The sequence below is a fragment of the Petaurus breviceps genome, unplaced genomic scaffold (assembly GCF_028583685.1).
Source record: "Petaurus breviceps papuanus isolate PSGF00001 unplaced genomic scaffold, PetGlider_PUasm1.0 90692, whole genome shotgun sequence".
NCBI classification, from domain to species: Eukaryota; Metazoa; Chordata; class Mammalia; order Diprotodontia; family Petauridae; genus Petaurus; species Petaurus breviceps.
Window position 1 is genome coordinate 5,407,723 of NW_027187313.1, and position 21,690 is coordinate 5,429,412.

Sequence of the window (21,690 nt, forward strand, 5' to 3'; positions counted from 1 at the left end):
GTCTCAACCCCATATTGGGTTGCGAGTGGGAAAAGTTTAAGAATCCCTTGTCTAAAGGAATCATTCCCTACATTAAGGGGTTTTCCTTCAAAATCTACCACTTGCTATTACACTATTTGGCATTTTGCTTAACTGTTTTCAAGAACCATACTTTGTGAAGCATCTGGGAAGTGTCTACCATATTAAAATAAAATACATCAGTTGTAAGTAGGTTTTAAAAATTCAGTGTTATCTGCCTGTCTGTTGTCCTAAAAAGGACAAAGAATGTAGTCCAACAAATTTTAAGTAAAATGGGAAGAATGGACTTAACTAATCTGTTGAAATGATCACATATTCCCTCTTCCACTCCCTATAGCCAAAAAATAGCCAAGTCTCATACAGCATCTCCTACATTCAGCCTCTTTTTTTTTCCTTTCATATCACTACCATCCTCTTTCAGGCTGTCATCACTTCTTCACTGGACTATTGTATCAGACTTCCTAATTGGTCTTCTTGCCTCAAGTCTTTCTCCTCCTCTCCAGCTCATGCTCCATAGAGCTTCTATAGTAATATACCCAAAACACAAGTCAGACCCATGTCATTTCTATGCGTAGAAGTTTCTTCCACTAGCTCATTATTGCCTCTGAATATGTACATTCCTAGTTAGCATTTTTAAAGGCTTTCAGAGATTGGCTTTATCCTGCCTTCCCATACCTGTTACATGTTACTCCTTTTCACATACATTCTAGTCAAGAGTTTGTGCAGGTAATGACTGTTTATTAAGAGTTCTACCATTCTAAAAATAATTTGTGCTTTTATTTCCAGGAAGTGAAAATAATTCCCTGTACTTATACTACAAAGGCCTTTCAAAGACGTTGCTGACTTTTAAGTTTGATACAGTCAAAAGTGTCTTAGACAAGGACCGGAAAGAGGATGACACAAATGAATTTGTTAGTGCTGTTTGTTGGAGGGCACTGCCAGATGGGGTAAGTTTCAGCTCATGTTTTAGTTGAACTGTTTCCCACATAACTATATTAAATATTAAGTTAAAGATACATTTGGAATATTAACACAGTTTTCTAAATTATTGTCTGATTATACACAGTGTTACATTTTTATAAAACAAAATTTTTAATGGTAGTTTATTTAGTACTGTGGGGAAATTGATGCTTATAATGATTTTTTAATGTAGAGGAAAAAATGTCTAAATTCAGTACTCTGTTAATGTAGAATTATTCCCTACAAAATATGTGGTTACTAGGTTAAATATCTTCATATTTTATTTGATTTCACAGCAGTAAACTATATTTTTTCCAGACCAAAGCTAAAGAACTGAGAGTAATTCTAAAGAACCCATCTAATTTGTTATTCTGTCTTTCTGACAGTTAAGGTTAAAGAGACAGACTTTTGCCCCTTTTTTGAAGCTATGTTTGTGAAGGAGTATTCTTATCTCTTACAGTCACCCATTTTGTAATCTAGACTTTCCACTTCATCATTTTTTGCCTAAATATTTGCCTTGTCTTCCTCTCTTGACATATTTGGCCACTTTTCATCATTATTTCCATTTGATATAATCTTTGAGGAAAGTGTTTCATGCACAATTTTATTTTTATATTAAGAATTATGTTTTTGTTGTTATTGATTCATTTCAGTCATGTCCGACTCTCTCTTACCACATTTGGAGTTTTCTTTGCAAGATAGGGAAGTGGTTTGCCATTTCCTTCTTTAGCTTATTTTTCAGATGAGGAACTGAGGTAGCCCGGGTTAGGTGGCTTGCCCAGGGTCACACAGCTACTAAGTGTCTGAGACCAGATGTGTATTTGGGTCCTCCTGACTCAAGGGTTATTGCTCTATCCGCTGTGCCGCCTGGCTGCCCCAAGAATTATGTTACATAGCTTAAAATTTATTGGTTCATTTCACCGATTTTACCAATGTATGTATCTACATTTTCTTCTACCACATGCTCTTTGCATTATAAATTTTTATTTCTTGCCCCCAAATTGTTTTGATTTTTGTTTTTCAGTGGGGGAACTGATATGATGGTATTTCAATCTGTCTTAGATAATTTTGTCAAAATTGAAAATAATATATATTAAATGTTTTGCCAGCATCAGCAGCTCTCCTTGGAACAGAAGCATTTTTATCAAGTCTCAACAAAATCAGTCAAGGGACTTATTAATAAAATGCAACTTGTTTTTGTATCTGATATAGTATAGTTTTGTATCTGAAGTATCTGAGGCCCGAACCGATCCCTGGTCCTCCTGACTCCGGGGCCGGCGCTCTTACTCACTGCACCACCTAGCCGCCCCCCCCCCACGTATACTTTATAAGATGAGCTCGATATATTTGATATTATTCCTTCTTACAATCTCTAAGAATGAATAATAGGTTCCGAACAAAAAAGCAACATCAGATAGCCATCATTGTCACTAGACTGTGTATTGCCTCATTCCTCTAACCTAATTTCAGAAAGTTAAGAAAATTCATGACTGTGTTTCTTTCCCACCTCTACTTACCACACAATCTCTTTCTTTTATTGGTAGTCCCACTTTCATTTTGGATATTATATGACTTTGTTCTTTTTCAAATGATTGAAACAAAAATATAGAAAAGGATTTCTGTGTATGGTTATAGATTTTTTTTTCTTCATAGTGTTTACTCCATTGTTTTATTTGGGAGTGAAATTATGTTTAGTAGATAGCAGTTGTTTTCTGTATTTAACCATTTTTTAAAAATTACAACAAATACATTTCATTCTAACTCTTTTTTATTTAGAAATTTGGGTTCAGTAACATTTATGAATTATTTTAAAACCATATAATACAATTAGTTTGTATAAGTAAATAATTATAAGTTTTTGGATATTTTATTTTGCTTTTTTTTTTGGAGGGCAATTGGGGTTAAGTAACTTGTCCAAGGTCACACGGCTAGGTTTTTGTGTGTGTGTGTGTGTGTTAAGTGTCTGAGGCTGGATCCAAACTCAGGTCTTCCTGACTCTGGGGCCAGCGCTGTACTCACTGCGTCACCTAGCTGCCCCTTTTGGATATATTTTTAAAGATTTTTCTTTGCTGCTTCACCTCACAAAGCTTTATTGGGTATAGAGACCAACTGTGTTTTCCCATTATCAAAAAAATTCTTATTCCTCCTTTTAATCATTTTAGTTTTCATTTACTGCTCCTGCTAACATTTTCTTATGAGGATAAGGATTCCAGATATTCTAAATATATGGTGACAACTATCCCTTTGCATATAAGCTTTACATTAAATTTAAGCGATTCCTATAAGAAACACGTCAAGTACATATTTTATTCTTATATATTTTGAGAGGAATTGTCATCATGCAATCATTACCATAATGAAATTTGAGAGTTAGAATAGAATTCAGAAATCATCTAGTCTGAAAAGGAATCTCTTCTATATATTCCTCAGGCTCAAAAAATAGGCAACATCCTCAACTCCTCACTCTCACCTCCCAAATTCAATATGTTAATAAGTCTTATTGATTCTACCTTTGCAATATATCTCATATATGACCCCTTCTCTCCTCTAATACTTGGCATCTGTATGGAGGATGGATTAGAGTGGGGAGAAATTTGAGACAAGGAGTCTAATTAAAAAGTTTTTTTCAGTAAGATAATATTTAAAGAACATCGTAAATCTTGAAGCACTATATAAATACTAAATGACATCCATGTGAGAGGTAGTGAGGGTATGGACTAAAATAGTAGCTGTGTAAATGAAAAGAAAAGGATGTATCTGAGAGAAGTTACAGAGAAAAAAAAAAAACGACCTAGCTAAGATGTATCAAATGACTGAGAATGAGGAATTAAATATGGAACCAAAATTAGATACTTGGATGACTGGAAAAATGGTGTGGAATTCTCTAATAATAGGGAAGTTCCAATTAGTGGTATGTATGAGGGAGGGATGTGGAGAAGATAATGAGTTCTGTTTTGGACATGCTGACTTGGAGATACCTGTGAGATGTCTAGTACTTAATGATATGGGACTGCAGCTTTGGAAGAATACTAGGAATGTGTATATGCATCTGAGAATTATCTTCATAGAGTTGGTTATTGGAAACTATATGAGCTGATGGTGAGGTCACCAGACCAAGAAGAAGAGAGGAAAGAGGCCAAAAACAGAATTTTAAGGGACACCCCAAAGTGAGAGTATGTGACATGGATGACGATCTTCAGAAGATACTGAAAAGGTGTTGCCAGACATGTAGAAGAACAACCAAGGGGCAACAATGCTATGAAAACACAGAGAAGAAAGTGTATATCTAAGAGAGCAATTTCAAATACACAGAGGTTAGGAAGGATGCCAGTTGAGAAATTGCCAATAATAAATGTGACGTTTTAGAGATCCTTGTTAACGTTGGAGAGGGCATTTTCAATTGAATTATAAGGTTGGAAAAGAACTTAGGAGAGAGTTGAGAGTAAAGGAAATGGAAGCCCCAAGTGTAGAAGAATTTTTCAATTTATAATGGGAAAGGATATTTCCCACCTTACAAAAGATCAAAGTGTAACAATTACAATTAAGATCGACTAAGAAACAAAGTTCAAACATGATTAGTTTATTAGTAAAGTATAAATTTACCATCAACTAAGATCTCAGCTTCCTCAGGAAAGCTAAAACCCTGAATGAGGGGGATAACTCTCTTTATAGTTTTGGGCATTACAAAACAAAGAACGTGACTTTTAAGTAGGGAACAAGTTATAATTGGTTAAAGAGTTTGATATCATGAATAGCAAAATCATTATGATTGGTTACAGCGCTGAGGTGTGGGAATGTGATTGGTTGGAAATTAGGAATGAAAAGCTAGCAACAACCCCATCCTTCCCTCCTGGTACTAAGAAATATTCATTGTTTTATTCCACCTACAAGGTTAGAGATAGTGAATAGGACTTCTATGGATAACAAATCAGACATCCTTGAATAATAATTTGGTGGTGTAAAGGTACTAGAGCAGATTCCCTGCTGTCCATCTGCATCCCTCCAGGACAGCGGATTTCCTTGAGGTAAGAACAGAATAATCATTAGCAGGATAACTGGATTTCTAAACTTAACTCATTCGAGGCCATCTTTCATTCTGAGCTAAATTCAGAGACAAAGAACAATGACTTAGGAGGCATTTATGGGACAAAATCAATATGAAAGATGATAGAGAATCTATCTGATTTTTTCAAAAAGATACAGATAGGTAGGTTTCTGAGAAAGAAATCAAAGCCACATGAAATAGCCATGTGTAAAAAATGCTAATAATTAGCAAAAAATTAAAGCAGCTCTAAGGTCCCACCTCACGCTCATTAGGTTGGTAACATTGACAAAAAGGGAAAATTCATGGTCCAGTGGCTGTGGACAAACAGACACAAAGAAATCACCAAAGGGATCATAGAAAAAGGAAAAGGACCCATCTGTACAAAAATATTTATAACAACTCAGTATGTGATGGCAAAGAATTAGAAACTAAGGATTGGGTACCCATCTGTTGGAAACTGGATGAACAAAATAATGAAAAATGAATGTACTAGACTTTTATTATGCTATTTTAAGAAATAACAAAATGGACAGTTTCAGAGTAACCTGAAGTAAAGTCATCAAAACCAGAATAATTTACAGCAATAACAATGTAACAGCAAACAACTTTGAAAGATTTAAGAATTCTGATAAATTCAGTGACCAACCGAGGTTCCAGAGGACAAATGATGAAGCATACTACTCGCCTCCTGATGGAGAGTGATGGACTCAGAATGCAGAATGTTTTAGATATGGCCAAGAAATTTTTTTCCCCCCTGACTACATATATTACATGAGCAATATTTTTCTTTTACTTCCCTACCCTCCCCCCTCCCCCCAATGGAGGCAGGAAGTGAAAAGGAAAGGAAACATGTTTTTGTTCATTGAAAATATACAAAATTAACTTAAAAAAGAAAGTGAACAGGATAGGACACAGGTTATGAAGTACAAACCAGGGTAGCCTCTTTAAAGCATTAACAATCCAAGGAATGGATTTTCCTGTATTATCCCAGAAAAGAGTAAGAAAAGGAGTAAATAAAAGCAGCATTTTGGGTGAAGAAGCATTATATATTAATGTTACTTGAAATTAAGAGAATAGATTAGTTGCTGGGCAGGAAGTTTCTGGGAGGATTCCCTAGAGCATTCTTAACTTGCAAAAAACAAGAGTAAAACAGATTAAAACGTTACAAAGAAAACTCTTCAAGAATTTTGGATCAGACAGTGCAATGGGAAGCAAAAGAGGAATTCATGTGAGGAGACTTTGATATTTTCTTTTTTTTTTTTTTTTTTTTTTTGTTTTTCAGAGGGGGGAGGGCAGGGCAATTGGGGTTAAGTGACTTGCCCAAGATCACACAGCTAGTAAGTGTTAAGTGTCTGAGGCTGGATTTGAATTCAGGTTCTCCTGACTTCAGGACCAGTGCTCTAGTCACTATTCTGGCCACTTCAGGTTTCTGCCTCTGTGTCCCTGTGCTACAGCTCAGGGAGGCTCAGCACCTGGTGGCTAGCAGCTCTGGTGTCTGCAGATTCCCCTGGTGGTGCTAAGGCAGGCCTGGGCTTCTGTTATTAGTGCTTGTTGGGTCTGCGCCCCCCCCCCCCCCCCCCCACCTTCAGGAGCTCCTGCTGGTTAGCTGAGGTGGGGCTTGTTGGGATGCCTCATGCCCTTCACTTCAGGATCAGCACAGCTTCAGCCATACCCTTCCTCTAGGACTCCCAAACCTGAGGCTGTTTCCACTGTTTCAGGATTTTACACTGGGTGGGACAATAATCTCTGCGTTTTCTGAGTCAGGGAGGGGAATTAGAGCAGCTAGAGCTTACTCTGCCATCTTGGCTCCCTTAAGTTCAAGTAGGTGATTTTTAAATATCTAGGCTGTGGGCTGATAGCCCCAGGAAAAGCTGCTGCCTCTGGCCCTGTGCTTTATCTTACCCAGCTGACAGATCCTCCATCAGATGGTGAGACACACCCTTGGAGTGATTGAATCCACTGGCTGGGGCTCACTTTCACTCTGCTGTGCTGTGCTCTGCTCTTAGGTCCAGCTGGTGCAGCCCCCCACATGCTCCACGATCCTCCTGCCCAGACCTATGTATAGGTGGGTGCTTTCCTGGGCTGAGAATCTGCCACACTCTGTCTCCCAATGAATTTAGTCACTCTAAAATGCATTCAGATTCAGTTTTTAGAAGTAAGTCACGGAATTCATGGACATTAGTGACGGAATTCATTCTGCCATCTTGGCTCCCAGAAGGTTTTTTTTTTTAAAAAAGCTTTTTGTAGTAAAAAAACCAAAAGGAGGCATAATAAGAAAACATATTAAGTAGAAGAAAATAATTACATTGATATCACTGATAAAAGTCTGATATCCAAAACATATAGTGAATTGTCACAAATCTATAAAGTAAGAGCTATTTATATAATAGACAAATCAGGGGAAATGAATAATTTTTAAAGGAAAAATTTCATACTATCAATTACCTTATGTAATACACTATAAATCACTAATAGAAATATTAATTAGAACATCTCATAAGTTTCACCTTAAATCTTTTGGCAAAGGTGACAAAAAATGATTCCTTTTTAAAAGATCAGTGAAAACATAAGCACACCACTATGTTGTTAGTGGAGCTGTGAATTGTGCACCCCCTTTATAGGATTTAAAGTACATGCCCAGTAGTGGGATGATTGGGTCAGAGTACGTGAGATGTTAAGTCACTTTGTTCTTTTTTGCATTTCAAATATATTTTAAAAAGTCAGTTTGGACTTATACAAAAGAAAAAAAAGTGACTTAAATTGTTCATATACTTTGACCTAACAATCCCATAGTTAGGCACATACCCCAGTTAATTGATGTTGGTACTAGAGATACAAAAAAAAAAAGTAACTCATTGATGGAGACCACCATATACAATTCTATACACAACAAATACAATGTAATTAGAGGGGAAAGGCACTAGCAACTTGGGGGATCAAGGAGGGCTTCAGTGTAAAAAGTGATGGTTGAGTATTAAAGGAAACTAGAGATTCTCAGGGGCAGTGACAACAGAATGCATTTCAATCATGGGGACACTTGTGCAAAGATGCAGAGATGGGAGATAGAATATCATGTGTTAGTATGGCATGGCTATTGCTTATGCCAGTGAGATTACCACTCTTGTAGAACTAATGGAAATATATGTGAAATGAGTGTTTGTCTAAAACATATTTTCTGTGTCATAGAACCTTTACTTCCTTTGGAGTACTTTGCAGGTGACACTTTGTTCATAAGGCCCTCCTTTATTCTATATCACCTCTTCCTCCCACACATTAATAAAGTTCCTCTTTAAATTACTTTGTATATATGTACTTTTTACTTACTGGAATATATGTATCTCCCTAGTAGAATGTAAACCCCTTGAGGAGTTTTTGTACCCTCATCCCCTAACGGTGTCTTGCACATAGTAGGCCTTTAATGACTGATGAACTGAATGGACTTCCAAATAAAAATGGCATAATACTACGATTTAGTTTTGAAAAGATGTCTTCCTGTGTTATCCTGGCCCTCTTAAGTTGAATAACTCAACAAGCGTTCATTAATAATAATGATTCTGATAGCATTTATAGAGTACCTTAAGGTTTTCAAAGCTCTGTCTAGTTTATCTTATTAAGCCCTTAACTGCTGTGTGTCAGACTCTGAACTAGGCACTGCGGCTACAAAGAATGAAACAGTGTCTTCCGAGTGAGCTTGAATGTAACTGTTTTTGTATCTTTTTGACAAAAAAAAAAACCCTTATGTTGTAATCTACAGATTTCAGAATGGAGTTGTCACAATAGCAGTTGGTATTAGCAATTCCATGACTGGGTATTTCTCTGTTGAACACAGAAGCAATTTGATTATGTAGATTAAGCAAGACTCAATTTATCATAAGCCTAGTCAAGAAACCATTTAATTTTGTTTCTCTTCATTACTGTTGATAGGCAGATTAACACTGGAGAGAAACGCTGGAACCATATAACCAATAAAGAGATGCAGATAAGGACAAAAAAATTTGCTCAGTAAATAAAGGAACTCTTAAAAAATACAGAAAAGGAGATAGAACACTGAAAAATCGTAGTGGTAATGCTTTTATATTTGCTTTCAAGGAATTCTTTCATTCCTTAGTGAGATTATGTGGCACTGAAAATAGAGTATAAAAAGGAAATCCAACTTCAGGATGACATTCTTGTTGATTTTTTTTTTATTTCAAGTATTTAATGATCAACTCATTTAAGAATCCATTTGAATTGATTTTTAGAAAGTGGAAAAGAGAAAGCTCAGTCACCTTTGCCTTTTCATATTTCATAGCAGATCATAAATTAATAAAGTCTCCATGACATCAAGGTTTACCTGTTTGTTTTTTAACAATAGCTATTATTTATAATGCATTTTAAGATTTTTAGCTGCTTTATAGATAATTAACTCACTTGATTCTCACAACAACTTTGTAAGATGTTATTATTGTCACTGCTTTACAGATGCAAAAACTGAGTCTGAGAAATTAAATGATTTCTCCAGTCTCTTCGCTAGTAAATGACTAAGTCAAGATTTGAACTCATCTTACTCTGCATTCTCCATTCTCTCTGCTACACTATACTGATTCACAATAATAATATTACTAGGGAAACTATTTTGCACCTTTCCCAAGCAAAATTCTGTGTTGTGCTTCCTGCATTTCCCATCTCAAAATTAGATTAGATGTAATAGAAAGAGCTCTAAATTTGAATTCAAAGGACTTGGGTTTGAGTTGCAACTTTATTGCTGTATTTAGTAGTTAGTTAAGTTCTTAAAGGCAGTATCAACAGAGCACAAGCTGTAGCTGGACCCAACAAGCCACAAATCTTTCATTGATGATTGACATCATCTCTGCTATACCAGGACCAGCTTAGCAAAGGATAATGAAGGGCATTGTGGGCATATCAATTACAACTGATAAATTAGGGAGAGTATATCATGGTAAAGAAGTAAACTGCCTATTAAGGTTTTTATTGTAAAATGAATCTGTTAAAGGGAGGGTCCACAAGTAAGATCCTGCATCTTTTTTAAAGCCAAAATTTGACCCTGTCTTTCTGGAGTAAAATGCCAGAGAAGTCTTAACAGACTTTCATTTTTAGTATTTGACCCTCAGTGATGCATAGCAAAAGCAAATACAGGGTCACCCCCTTCAGACTTTGTGTTCCCCAGCTGCAAAAGTGCAGGGGTACATACAAGTTATCATTTTGTGTTATTATTATCTTAAGGCAGAGACTCCAGAATTACTTGAAATTAATAGCAGAGGGAAGAGGCAAAATCAGGATGACTGAGTAGAGGGAGGGACTCATCTTTGTTCTTCCAAATTCTCCTCCAAATAACTTTAAAATAATTCCTCAAATTGAATTCTGGAGAGGTAGAACCATCCAGAAATTATGGTGAAACAGTTTGCTGCCCCAGGAAACTTAGAAGGTCAGCAGGGTGGATGTCCAGCTTAGAACCCAGTATAGACCATGTGCACTAGGATGCCAGCAGTTTATCAGTGGTAACAACAGCAGCTTCAGGAACTCTCAACCCACAGCATAAGGGATCAGACAATTGGCCAGAAGGAGATTATAAGGAACCCTTTGCTGACATTGAGTGCAGGACTCTTGTCACATTGCTAATATGCAGTTCTGGATCACAGTCCCAGAAAAAAGAGGAGTGCCATACACCAGTACTTGCAGCAGCATAACTGTGAGGATCCTGATGATAACAGTTCCAGAGCATAGAAGAGTGCTTCTTGTCACTCAGAAGCCATAGCGTGATCCAGAAGAGCAGTGACCCCACCTCTCCTTACATCATACCACCCTAGAAGAAGTGAAAATCTATGGATCAACTGAAGTAGCTCAGAAAACAGCAGCACAAAAAAATTGAGACAATGCCCCCTCCATCCCAGGAACAGCTCAACTTTAATATAAAGTTATAAGTCAAGAAAGAGGTTGGGAAAATGAGCATGCAAACACAAAAGAACCTGACCATAGAAATTTACTATCGTAAGAGGGATATTTTTGAGATAAACTCAGAAGAAGACAAAAAAGTCAAAACAGCTACAAAAGCAATAAAAAACATGAATTGGTCATAGCCTTAAAAAGAATTCCTGGAAGAGTTCTAAAAAGATTTTTAAAATCAAGGAAGAGAAGTAGAAGGAAAATTGCGGAATGAAATGCATGATGCAAGAAAATCATGAAGAATGCACAAAAAAACTGAAGAAAATAACACATTAAAAACAGAATTGGCAGGGCGGCTAGGTGGCGCAGTGAGTAAAGCACCGGCCCCAGAGTCAGGTGGACCTGAATTCGGTTCTGGCCTCAGACACAACACACACCCACAAAAACTAGCCGTGTAACCTTGGGCAAGTTGCTTAACCCCAGTTGCCCTCCAAAAGGCAAAAAAAACAAAACAAAAACCCCAAAACAGAATTGGCAATTGGAAAAGGAAGTACAAAAGCTTACTGAAGAAAATAATTCCTTAAAAATTGTAATTGGGCGAGTGGAAGCTAATGATTGCATGAGACATCAAAAAGCAATAAAACAAAATCAAAAGAGTGGAAAAAAAGGGGGAAATGTGAAACATTTCATTGGAAAAATAACTGACCTGGAAAATAGATCCAGGAGATAATTTAAGAATTAATGAGATATCTGAAAGCCATGATTTAAAAACAACAACAACAACCCTAGATATCATATTCCAAGAGATTATCAAAGAAATCTATCTTAATATTCTGAAATCAGAGGGTAACATAGTAGAAATGGAAAGAATCCACCAATCAACTACTGAAAGAGATCCCAAAATGAATACTCTTAGGATATTATGACCAAATTCCAGAGCTCTCAGGTCAAGGAAAAAATATTTCAAGTAGCCAAAGAGAAACAATTCAGATATTGCAGAGTCACAATCAGGATAACACAAGATTTAGTATCTTCTGCATTAAATGATCAGAAGGCTTGAAGTGAGATTCTGGAGGGCAAACATGCTAGGACATCCATTCCTGTGAAAAATACTAAAAAGCAAAGGAATAAATGGAACTTTCCTTAACATGACAAGTAGTATCTCTCTAAAACCATCAGCAAGCATTATGTGTAATTGTAATAAACTGGAAGCCCTCCCAAATAAGATCAGGGGTAAAGAAAGGATGCCTTTTAAGCACTACTTCTATTTTAGTATTGTACCAGAGATGCTAGCAATCACAATAAGAGAAGAAAAATAAGTTGAAGGAACTAGATAAATAGGCAATGAGGAAACAAAACTATCTCTTTGTGGATGATATAATGGTATACTTAGAGAACTAATTAAAAACTAGTTTAAATAATTAACAACTTCAGCAAATTTGAAAGTTATAAAATAAGCTCACATAAGTCATCATTTCTGTATAGTACCAACAAAGTCACCAGGAAGAAATGGAAAGAAAAATTGGATTTACAGTAACTGCAAACAATATAAAACACTTTGGAGTCTGCCTGCCAAGACAAAGCCAGGAATTCTGGGTGCAATTATGACACACTTTTCACACAAAAGTCAAATCTTACAATTAGAGAAATATTCATTACTCATGTTTAGGCTGAGCCAATATAATAAAAATTAAAATTCTATCTAATTTAATTTACTTATTCTGTCTGATACTAATCAAACTACCAGAAATTATTTTATAGAGTTGGGGAAGGGGGATAACAAAATTCATCTGGAAGAATAAAAGGTCAAGAATATTTAAGGGAATCAGCAAAAAAAAAAAAAATATGAAAGAGGGTAACTTATCAGTACCAGATTTCAAACTGTACTTCAAGGTGATAATCATCAAAATAGTTTGGTAATGGTTAAGAGATGGAATGATGGATCTGTAGAATAGATTAGGTATACAATACACAGTAGTAAATGGCCATAGGAATCTAGTTTTTGATAAATGCTAAGATGTAAGATTTTGGGACAAGAACTCACTATTTGATAAAAATTGCTGGAAAAATTGGAAAGCAATTTGGCAGAAACTCTGGGTTTAGACCAACATTTCATACCATTTACCAAGATATGGTCAAAATGATTAGAAGACTTATATTCAAGGAGTGATATAACAAATTAAGGTGACATGGAATAACTTACCTGTCTGCACTATGGATAATTTATGTCAAAACAAGAGATGGAGAGCATTATAGGAAGTAAAAAGGATAATTTTGATTACATTAAATTAAAAAATTTTACACAAATGAATATTGTTGTCAAGATTAGAAGGGAAGCAGAAAACTGGGGAAACAATTGCATAACAAATTTCTCTGATAAAACCCTCATTTCTCAAATACATAGAGAACTAAGTTAAATATATAAGAATATGAGTCATTCCCCAATTGACAAATGGTTAAAGGATATAACTAAGCAGTTTTCAGAAGAAGAAATCAAAGCTATCTATAATAATATTTTAAAATGTTCTAAATCAGTACTGATTAGAGAAATGCAAATTAAAACAACTATAAAGTAGCACCTTACAGCTATCAGATTGGCTAATATAATAGAAAAGAGAAATGACAGATGTTGGAGGGGATATGGAAAAATTGGGATACAAATGCATTGTTGATGGAGTTGTGAACTAATTCAGCCATTCTGTAGAACAATACGGAACTAAGCCCCCAAAGCTATAAAACTGCATACCTTTTGATCCATCAGTACCACTACTAGGTCTGTATCCCGAAGAGATTTTTTTTTTTAAATGGGAAAGGGCCTATATGTCAAAAATATTTATAGCAGCTCTTTTTTTTTTCACTTTTATATTTTAAAATTAATTTGTTTGTTTCCTTTTAGTTTACAGGATTCAGTTCCACAATTCCTTGAGTTTCACATTTTGTCCCCTTCCCCCCCCCCCCCCCCCATGGCGGCATATAGTCAAGTACAGGAGTTGTAAATACTTTCACATTATACATTAGTCAGGTTATAAAGACAGATTGTATCAGCTGGAATAAAAAATAAAGAGGACATAAAACCAAACAAAAGAAGGAAAAAGATCAGGTGTTTTGCTTCCACCTGGATATAAACTCAGTTCTTTCTAGTTCTTTCTCTGGATGCACACATTTCTCTCCATCATGAGTCTTTTGGGATTGACTTATATCACTGCATTGCTGAGGGGAGTCCAGTCTATCAGAGTTGGTCATCACACATACATTGTGTCTGTAATTGTGTATAAATTTCTCCTGGTTCTACTCTTCTCACTCAGCATCGTCTGCTCCTCGTATAGTAGGATAGTATTCCATAACATGCATGTATCACAACTTGTTCAGCCATTCCCCAATTGATGGGAAATGACTGAACAAATTGTGGTATGTGATTTTAATGGAATAGTATTGTGCTGTAAAAAATGATGAGTAGGATGAGGATGGTTTCAGAAGAACGTGGGGAGCCTCATGAACTCATGCAGAATGAAGTAAGCATAACCAGGAGAACTTTGTACACGGTAACAGCAATACTGTAAAATGATAGGGGTGGCTAGGTGTTACAGTGAATAGAGCAGTGGCCCTGGAGTCAGGAGGACCTGAGTTCAAATGCGGCCTCAGACACTTAACACAAAAAATAGCCGTGTGACCTTGGGCAAGTCACTTAATCACAATTGTCCTCCAAAAAGCAAAATAAAAAAAAATTAATACTGTATAATGATCAACTGTGAATGATTTAGCCATTCTCAACAATACAGTGATGCAAGACAGTTCCAAAAGACCCATGATAAAAAATGCTTTCTACTTCCAGAGAAGGAACTGACACAGTCTGAATGCAGATCAAAGCCTGCTTTTTTAAACTGGGGGGCGAGGAGGAGGCAGGGGGCAGGGAGTTGTCTCTTTTCTTCCTCAACATAGCTAATATGGAGACATGTTTTGCATGACTGCACATGTATAGTTTTATCAAATTGCCTTCTCAAGGAGAGGGGGGAGGGTAAAGAGGAATGGAGAGAGAATTCGGAATTCAAAATTTTTCAAAAAACAAATGATAACAATTGTTTTTACATGTAATTGGAAAAAGATTTTTTAAAAATCTTCCTTAAAAATAGTTTCTAAGTCATTTGTTTCTAGAAGTCATACTTTCTAGAAGTACATTACTAGAACTCTGACATGTCTCCATCAATAAGTACTCTTGCCAACATAGAACAACTCAAAGAGAGCAGTGAAAGAGAATAGGAATATAGGAATGCTATTAAAGACATTTCTCTCCTATAAGAAAATGGCATTTTAAGTTCTCTGTACCTTTTACACATTCTTCCATATGCAGTGTTTCTGCTCTTGCAATTACAGCACCATTTCCAGAGTTAACTTCTGTACCTTTACCAAATCAGCACATGTTCAGAAACACTACTGCTACCTGCCACAAATAACACAAAGCAGTAGACACGTGAGTCAGTATTATGTATTAATAACATCTGCTTCTGTCTTGTCCCTCTAATTAAGTGCCTCTGTTCTAATCACTTAACATTTTATAGTGCTTAAACGAGATGGAAAAAAGACTGCTTTTTCTCCCCTTCCTGATATTAACATGAGGTTTTGAATAGATAATTTCACCGTCAGCTGAAGTGAAAGCATGGATGCAGATGTGCCCACACAGTCTATAATCATTATTAGAGTCTTCCTATGAACTTCCATTTTATATTCAACTCTTCTCCTCCCTGGCAGTAAAGTCTTAGGAAAAGAATCAAATGGACAGTAGCCCTGAAGCTTCAGACCAATAGATCTTCCTGGATGTTTTTACAGGAGTAAATCATTTTTTTTAAGATTGTATCAAATTATACACCTAGGCAAATTAGATTACCCAATATTCTTGGTCTTCATGTATTTTAAAGGAAGAAAATACTTTTCTTTTTAAGTCTCAAGTCATATCATGTCATCAGCAAATAAGGATTATTTTGTCTTTTTGCCTATCTTTATGCCTTTACTATAGCCTCAATGTCATCCTCAGCTCCTCTAATATTTTCCTTCAGATATCTAGTCACTTGCCAAACCTGTCTCTACAACATTGCTTGCATACAACCTCTTCTGTTTTTCATGCAGTAGCCATCTTCCTTCTGGCTATCATCAACCCTTTGCATGGATTTTTCTGATAGATTTCTGGTTGCTCTCCCGGCCTTAAGTCTCTCTACACTCCAATCCACTCTCCACTCAGCTGCCAAAATGCTCTTTTTCGATCTCAGGTCTGACTGTATCATCACCTCTACTGACCGTTCTAGAAACACACACTGAATAGACTCTAGTAGCCCTGTATTACCTCTGGGATCAAATATAAATTTCTCCATTTAGCTCTTAAAGCTCTTTCCCATCTGGCTCCTTTTTAACTTTCCAGGCTTCTTATGCTTTATTCTCCTCGATGACACTTATGGGCCAGCTTCACTGACCCACTTGCTTTTCCTCATACATGATGTTCTCTCTTCATGCCTTTGCACTAGTTGCCCCCATGTCTTGAATGCTTACCCTCATCACGTCTACTTCTTAGAGTACATGGCTGCCTTCATGATTCAATCCAAGTGTGACCTCTATAGGAGATTTTTCCTAGACCCCCAGGAGCTAGTCTTTACCCTAACTTTGTATTTACCCTGTGTTTATCTTATATGTACCTATATGTGTGCTTGTTTTCTCTTTAGGATGTAAGCTCCTCAAAGGCATGTACTTTTCAGTGTTGGGGTTTTTTCCCCCCTAGCAGTTAGCTTCAGTGCCAATCAACCAGCTAAACAAACATTTATTAAGCATTTAATATGGGCCAAGAACAATGGTAAACATTGTGGATATATAGAAAGGGAAATACATGGTTCCTGCCCTTAAAGAGCTTGGTCTAATGGGGAAGGCAAATAATGGTGTCTACAAGATATAGACACATAGAACAAATGAATCTCAGATCAAAGTATTAGGGTGGGCAACTGGAGAGAGACAGAGAAAGGAGAAAAGACTCTTCTGCAGAAGAAGGGATTTAGGCTGAGCCTTCAAGGAAACCAAGAGGTGGAGGTGAAGAGATAGTGCCTTCTAGGTATGGAGGACAACCTTTGTAAAATCACAGTCACAAGATAGATTGTCATGTACAGGGAGCTACAAGAAATACATTTTTACTGGATCATGGAGTACATGGACAGGAGTTAAAGTGCAAGAAAACTGAAAAAGGAGAATGGGACTAGTTTGTGAAAAGCTTTAAATACCAAACACAGGATTTTAGATTTTATCCCAAAGGTGATGTGGAGCCATTAGACTTTATCCAGTGTGTATGGCAGCAGGGTGAGGAGAGACAAGTGGACATGGTCAAGCCTAAGCTTTAAGAAAATCAGTTCAGCAGCTGCTTGGAGAGAGTCTTCAAGCAGGGAGAACAGCAGGCTATTGCAGTAGTCCTGAGAGTTCAGTGATCAGGATGGTAGATAAGAGGAGAGAAGAAGATGTAGCTGAGAAATGTTGTGAAGAGAGAAATAATATTTGGCAATATATGGGCTGTGTAGTATGAGAGAGGAAGAACTCCACGTTTCAAGCATGGATGACTAAGAGGTTGATAGTATGCTTCATGAATGACCAGGAGAATGGTAGTACCCTTGAGAACATAAGAGAAATTTGGAAGAAGGGAGTGTTTGGGGAAATGACTTCTTTTTTGCACATGTTAAGCTTGAGATGTCTGTGAAACATCTGGTTTCAGATGTCTAAAAGGCACTTGATGATTTGGTGCACTAAGTTGGGAAAGAGGTTAAGGCTGGATTTGTTAATCTGGAAATCATCTTCACATAGATGATAATTGAACCCACAGACAATGATAAAATCACCAAGTGATACAGTATATAGAGAGAGGAAGAGAAGAGGGCCCCAGGATAGAACCTTCAGGGACACCAAAATGCATAGTTAGTGAACATGAAAAAAAAAAAAAACCCCAGCAGAGTTAATTGAGAAGGTGGTATGAGAACCAGAAGAAAGCAGTGTCACCAAAACCTAGAAAGAAAAGACTATCCAGAAGATTCTGATTGGCAGTTTCAGATGCTGCAGTGAGGTAAAAAAAAGAATGAGGATTGAGAAAAGTCCATTGGATTTGTCCATTAAGAGATCTTTGGTAACTGGAGAGAACAGTTCCAGTTGAATGATGAGGTCAGCAGCCAAATTGCAGAGTTTAGAATCCAGGGAGAAGAGAGGAATTGGAAGCAGTGAGTGTAGACAACTTTATCAAGGAATTTAGCGGAGAAGGAGAAAAGAGGTATAGAATTATAGCTATTGGCAATAGTAGAGTCAAGTGAGAGTTTTTAAGGATGAGAGAGATGGTCTGGCACATGGAAAATACTTAAATACTTATTGATGCAAGAATACAAAAAATAATGTTTTGGGGTTTTGGTGGGTTTTATTAAAAACATATTTTATCGTGTATTTGCAAAACATTGGTAGATGCATTACTGATTCACCACAGTTTGTGGGATTATAGAGTTGAAAGGTACCTTAGAGATACTTTAATATAATTCAGGGGTAAGGAACCTGTGACATTCTAGGTCCTTGGGTGTGGCCTTTGACTGAGTCCAAGTTTTACAGAACAAATTCTTTTATGAAGGGGATTTTTTGTGTGAAATTTGAATTCAGTCAAAGGACTGTACCTGAGGATCTAGAGGGCCACATGTGGCTTTGAGATCATAGGTTCCCTACCCCTGGTCCAATTCCTTCATTTTATGATTGAGGAACTAAAGCCCAGTAAATCTGTGATGTGCCTAAGATCCCATATATCATAAACAAAACTAGGATTTAAACCTAGATCTTTCACCTCAACTTCCAGAGCTTATTCCTCTTCCTCTAAAATAAGGTAATGAATCAGGAATTCTTGCTGTAGATCTATTTTGCAAGGAATCTTTTGTTAAAAGAAATAATAGTTCTCTACCTGCTAGGGAGTTGACCAGGGTGCTTTATCCATTTATGAGATACACATCCAGGGAGCTAAAGCAGGTGCGGAAGCTTGGGGCAGTCAATATGAAGATGGGAGGAACAGTTTCTGTCCCCAAGAATTCTTAACATCTTCCATTTACTGGTATTCACAAGATAATCTTTCAAAGAAAGGCAGAGCCTTCTCCTCATTCCCATAAGTACTGATTTTGCATTGTTAGATAAACTTTAAAATTTGAATTCAGTTTATTTTTTTAACCTCTAAGTGGTTTCGTGTCATGATACATAAATGGTCTGATGCCAATTTGTCTGCTGCTAACCATGACAAAGGTTTGCTGCATGTCACTGTGCCTTAAGTTTATGAAGTTGATTCCTAAACCAAATGATAATGAGTGAAAGTAAGCAAATGAAAAACTATTTAAGTGCTTTCTACATGCCAAGCATTATGCTAAGCACTGAGGGATACCAAAAGAAAACTAAGATATTCTTCAGTATTTTGTGACTGCCTTCTCTTGGTTCTCATACCGTCCTCTCAATTAACTCTGATGGTTTTTTATCCAGGTCATGCCCATTGTATGGTTTGACCAAATTGACAGGCACATACTGCCTCCTTTCTTTCTCTTATAATGCATCTAAAATTCCCATGAGCTGTGTCCAAAGAATTGAGAAAATCTGTTGCTAGAATGTTGTCTTTGATTGGAAGTGGTAGTAGTAAGTTTATTTTTCACATATTGTTTCTATCTATCTTGATTTGAGCATAATCTGTTATTAGATTTATATGCACAAAAGTTAATGAACGCAGGGAATAACCTAAAAAGAAAGTGAAATAAAATCTTCATATTAAATATAAAGAAGATGGAAACTTTGTAACAATATTGTTTCTATTTTCATAAATGTTTGTTGATTGTGGGAAAATTTTTCACTATTGTGCAAATTTATTTTAAATTTATTTTAAAAGGTACTCTAATAAGAAATCTTGTTGACAGAAGGGCCTATCTTAGTAAATTTTGTATAGAGGCATAGTTTAGCACACAGCCAAATTTTATGAAAATATACAGGATATTTAATGTAAACAACAATGCACTTTGAAATTTCTTAATTAAACCAGATTCTTACATTTTGATGTGACTTGCAATTTGTTTCTTATCTCTTAGAAAACAAAGGGGAGGGGATGTACTATGGTAGTTCTTATTTGGTGTTCTTCGCTTCAGTCTTTTTTTTTTTTTTAAGCAATTGGGGTTAAGTAACTTGCTCAAGGTTACACGGCCAGTTATTTTTGTATGGGTGCTAAGTATCTGAGCCCAGATTTGATCCCCAGGTCATCCCGACACTGGAGCCGGTGCTCTTAGTCACTGAGCCACCTGGCCGCCCCTAAACAATTGGGCTTAAGTAACTTGCTCAAGGTTACATGGCCAGTTATTTTTTGTATGGGTGTTAAGTATCTGAGGCCGGAACCGATCCCAGGTCTCCCAACTCTGGGGCTGGCGCTCTTACTCACTGCACCACCAGGCTGCCCCACTTTGCTTCAGTCTTTTGAAAGGGTAATGCAGGGGAGAAGTTGAACAAATATAAAGCTACAAGATTATTTAAGTGTTAAACACTTGTAAATTCATATAATAGTAATTTACATACGCACATTGCCTGGATTGCAGATGGACTTGTGTCAGGGGGGTCTAGTTACTAGAAGCCTATTGGAGTAGTCCAGGCAACATGTAATGAGGGCTAATACAGTGCTACATAAAATAGTGCTATTTACTTTAGTTTTAATTACCATGTTATAGAGTCATAGGTAAATCAATAACTGCAGAAAAAAATTTTTAAAGGGTGCTATCAGAAAAATTAGAAATAATTTGAAAAAACTATATGTAACAAGAAATTTTCTTCCCTTGCTCCTAATATTTCTTTTAGTTGTGTCTATCTGCTACCACCCCAGTTTCTACTAAGTACCTTCTAAAGAACTGAATACCTAAAATGGAAAATTATATAAAGACACTGAGACTATGAATTTTGATACTTCTGTGCAGTTTTATTAATATTCTTGCATGAACATGAGATCATTTTTTTTTTAAAGCAATTGGGGTTAAGTAACTTGCTCAAGGTTACACAGCCAGTTATTTCTGGGTGTGGTGCTAAGTATCTGAGCCCAGATTTGATCCCCAGGTCATCTCGACACTGGAGCTGGTGCTCTTACTCACTGAGCCACCTGGCCGCCCCTAAACAATTGGGGTTAAGTAACTTGCTCAAGGTTACACGGCCAGTTATTTCTGGGTGTGGTGCTAAGTATCTGAGCCCGGATTTGATCCCCAGGTCATCCTGACACTGGGGCCGGTGCTCTTACTCTCTGTGCTACCTGGCCGCCCCATGAGATCATTTTCTTGGTAATCATTTTAAGCATCTTAGCCTTGCCTTTTTTTTTTTTTTTTGCTTTTTGGAGGGCAATTGGGGATAAGTGACTTGCCCAAGGTCACACAGCTAGTTTTTGTGTTGAGTGTCTAGGGCAGAATTGAACTCAGGTCCTCTTGACTCCAGGGCTGGTGCTCTATTCATTGTGCCACCTAGCCACCCCTAGCCTTTCCTTTCCTTTAGTTTCTATATCACTTCATATATCTGAAATGTTTTAGCAGTAAATCTGTTTTATGCTTTTGACTTATTCCACTTTGGGTATGGTGATTAGTATGTTCAAGCTGTACTGTGGGTCATAGAATAATTAAAAGCATCTTCAACCACTTGAGGTGTTTTTCTTTCTTCTCACTCTGCCTAGTGCCTTAGTCCTCTCTCACACCTCTCTCTGTACTTTACCTCCCTCTATTCAATAGATGTTTTAATCTTTGTAA

The 21,690-nt window shown here is 36.7% G+C and overlaps 1 protein-coding gene across 9 annotated transcripts in view; it reads left to right on the plus strand.

The window, feature by feature from the left end:
• The window catches only part of COP1 (COP1 E3 ubiquitin ligase), a 248,876-nt gene that overhangs the window by 206,192 nt on the left and 20,994 nt on the right, over positions 1–21,690 (plus strand). For all 9 annotated transcript variants that reach the window (XM_069065516.1, XM_069065509.1, XM_069065507.1 and 6 more), the window contains one exon: positions 805–965. In XM_069065516.1, the coding sequence (XP_068921617.1) occupies positions 805–965 (161 nt within the window). The remainder of the gene's footprint in view (positions 1–804; positions 966–21,690) is intronic.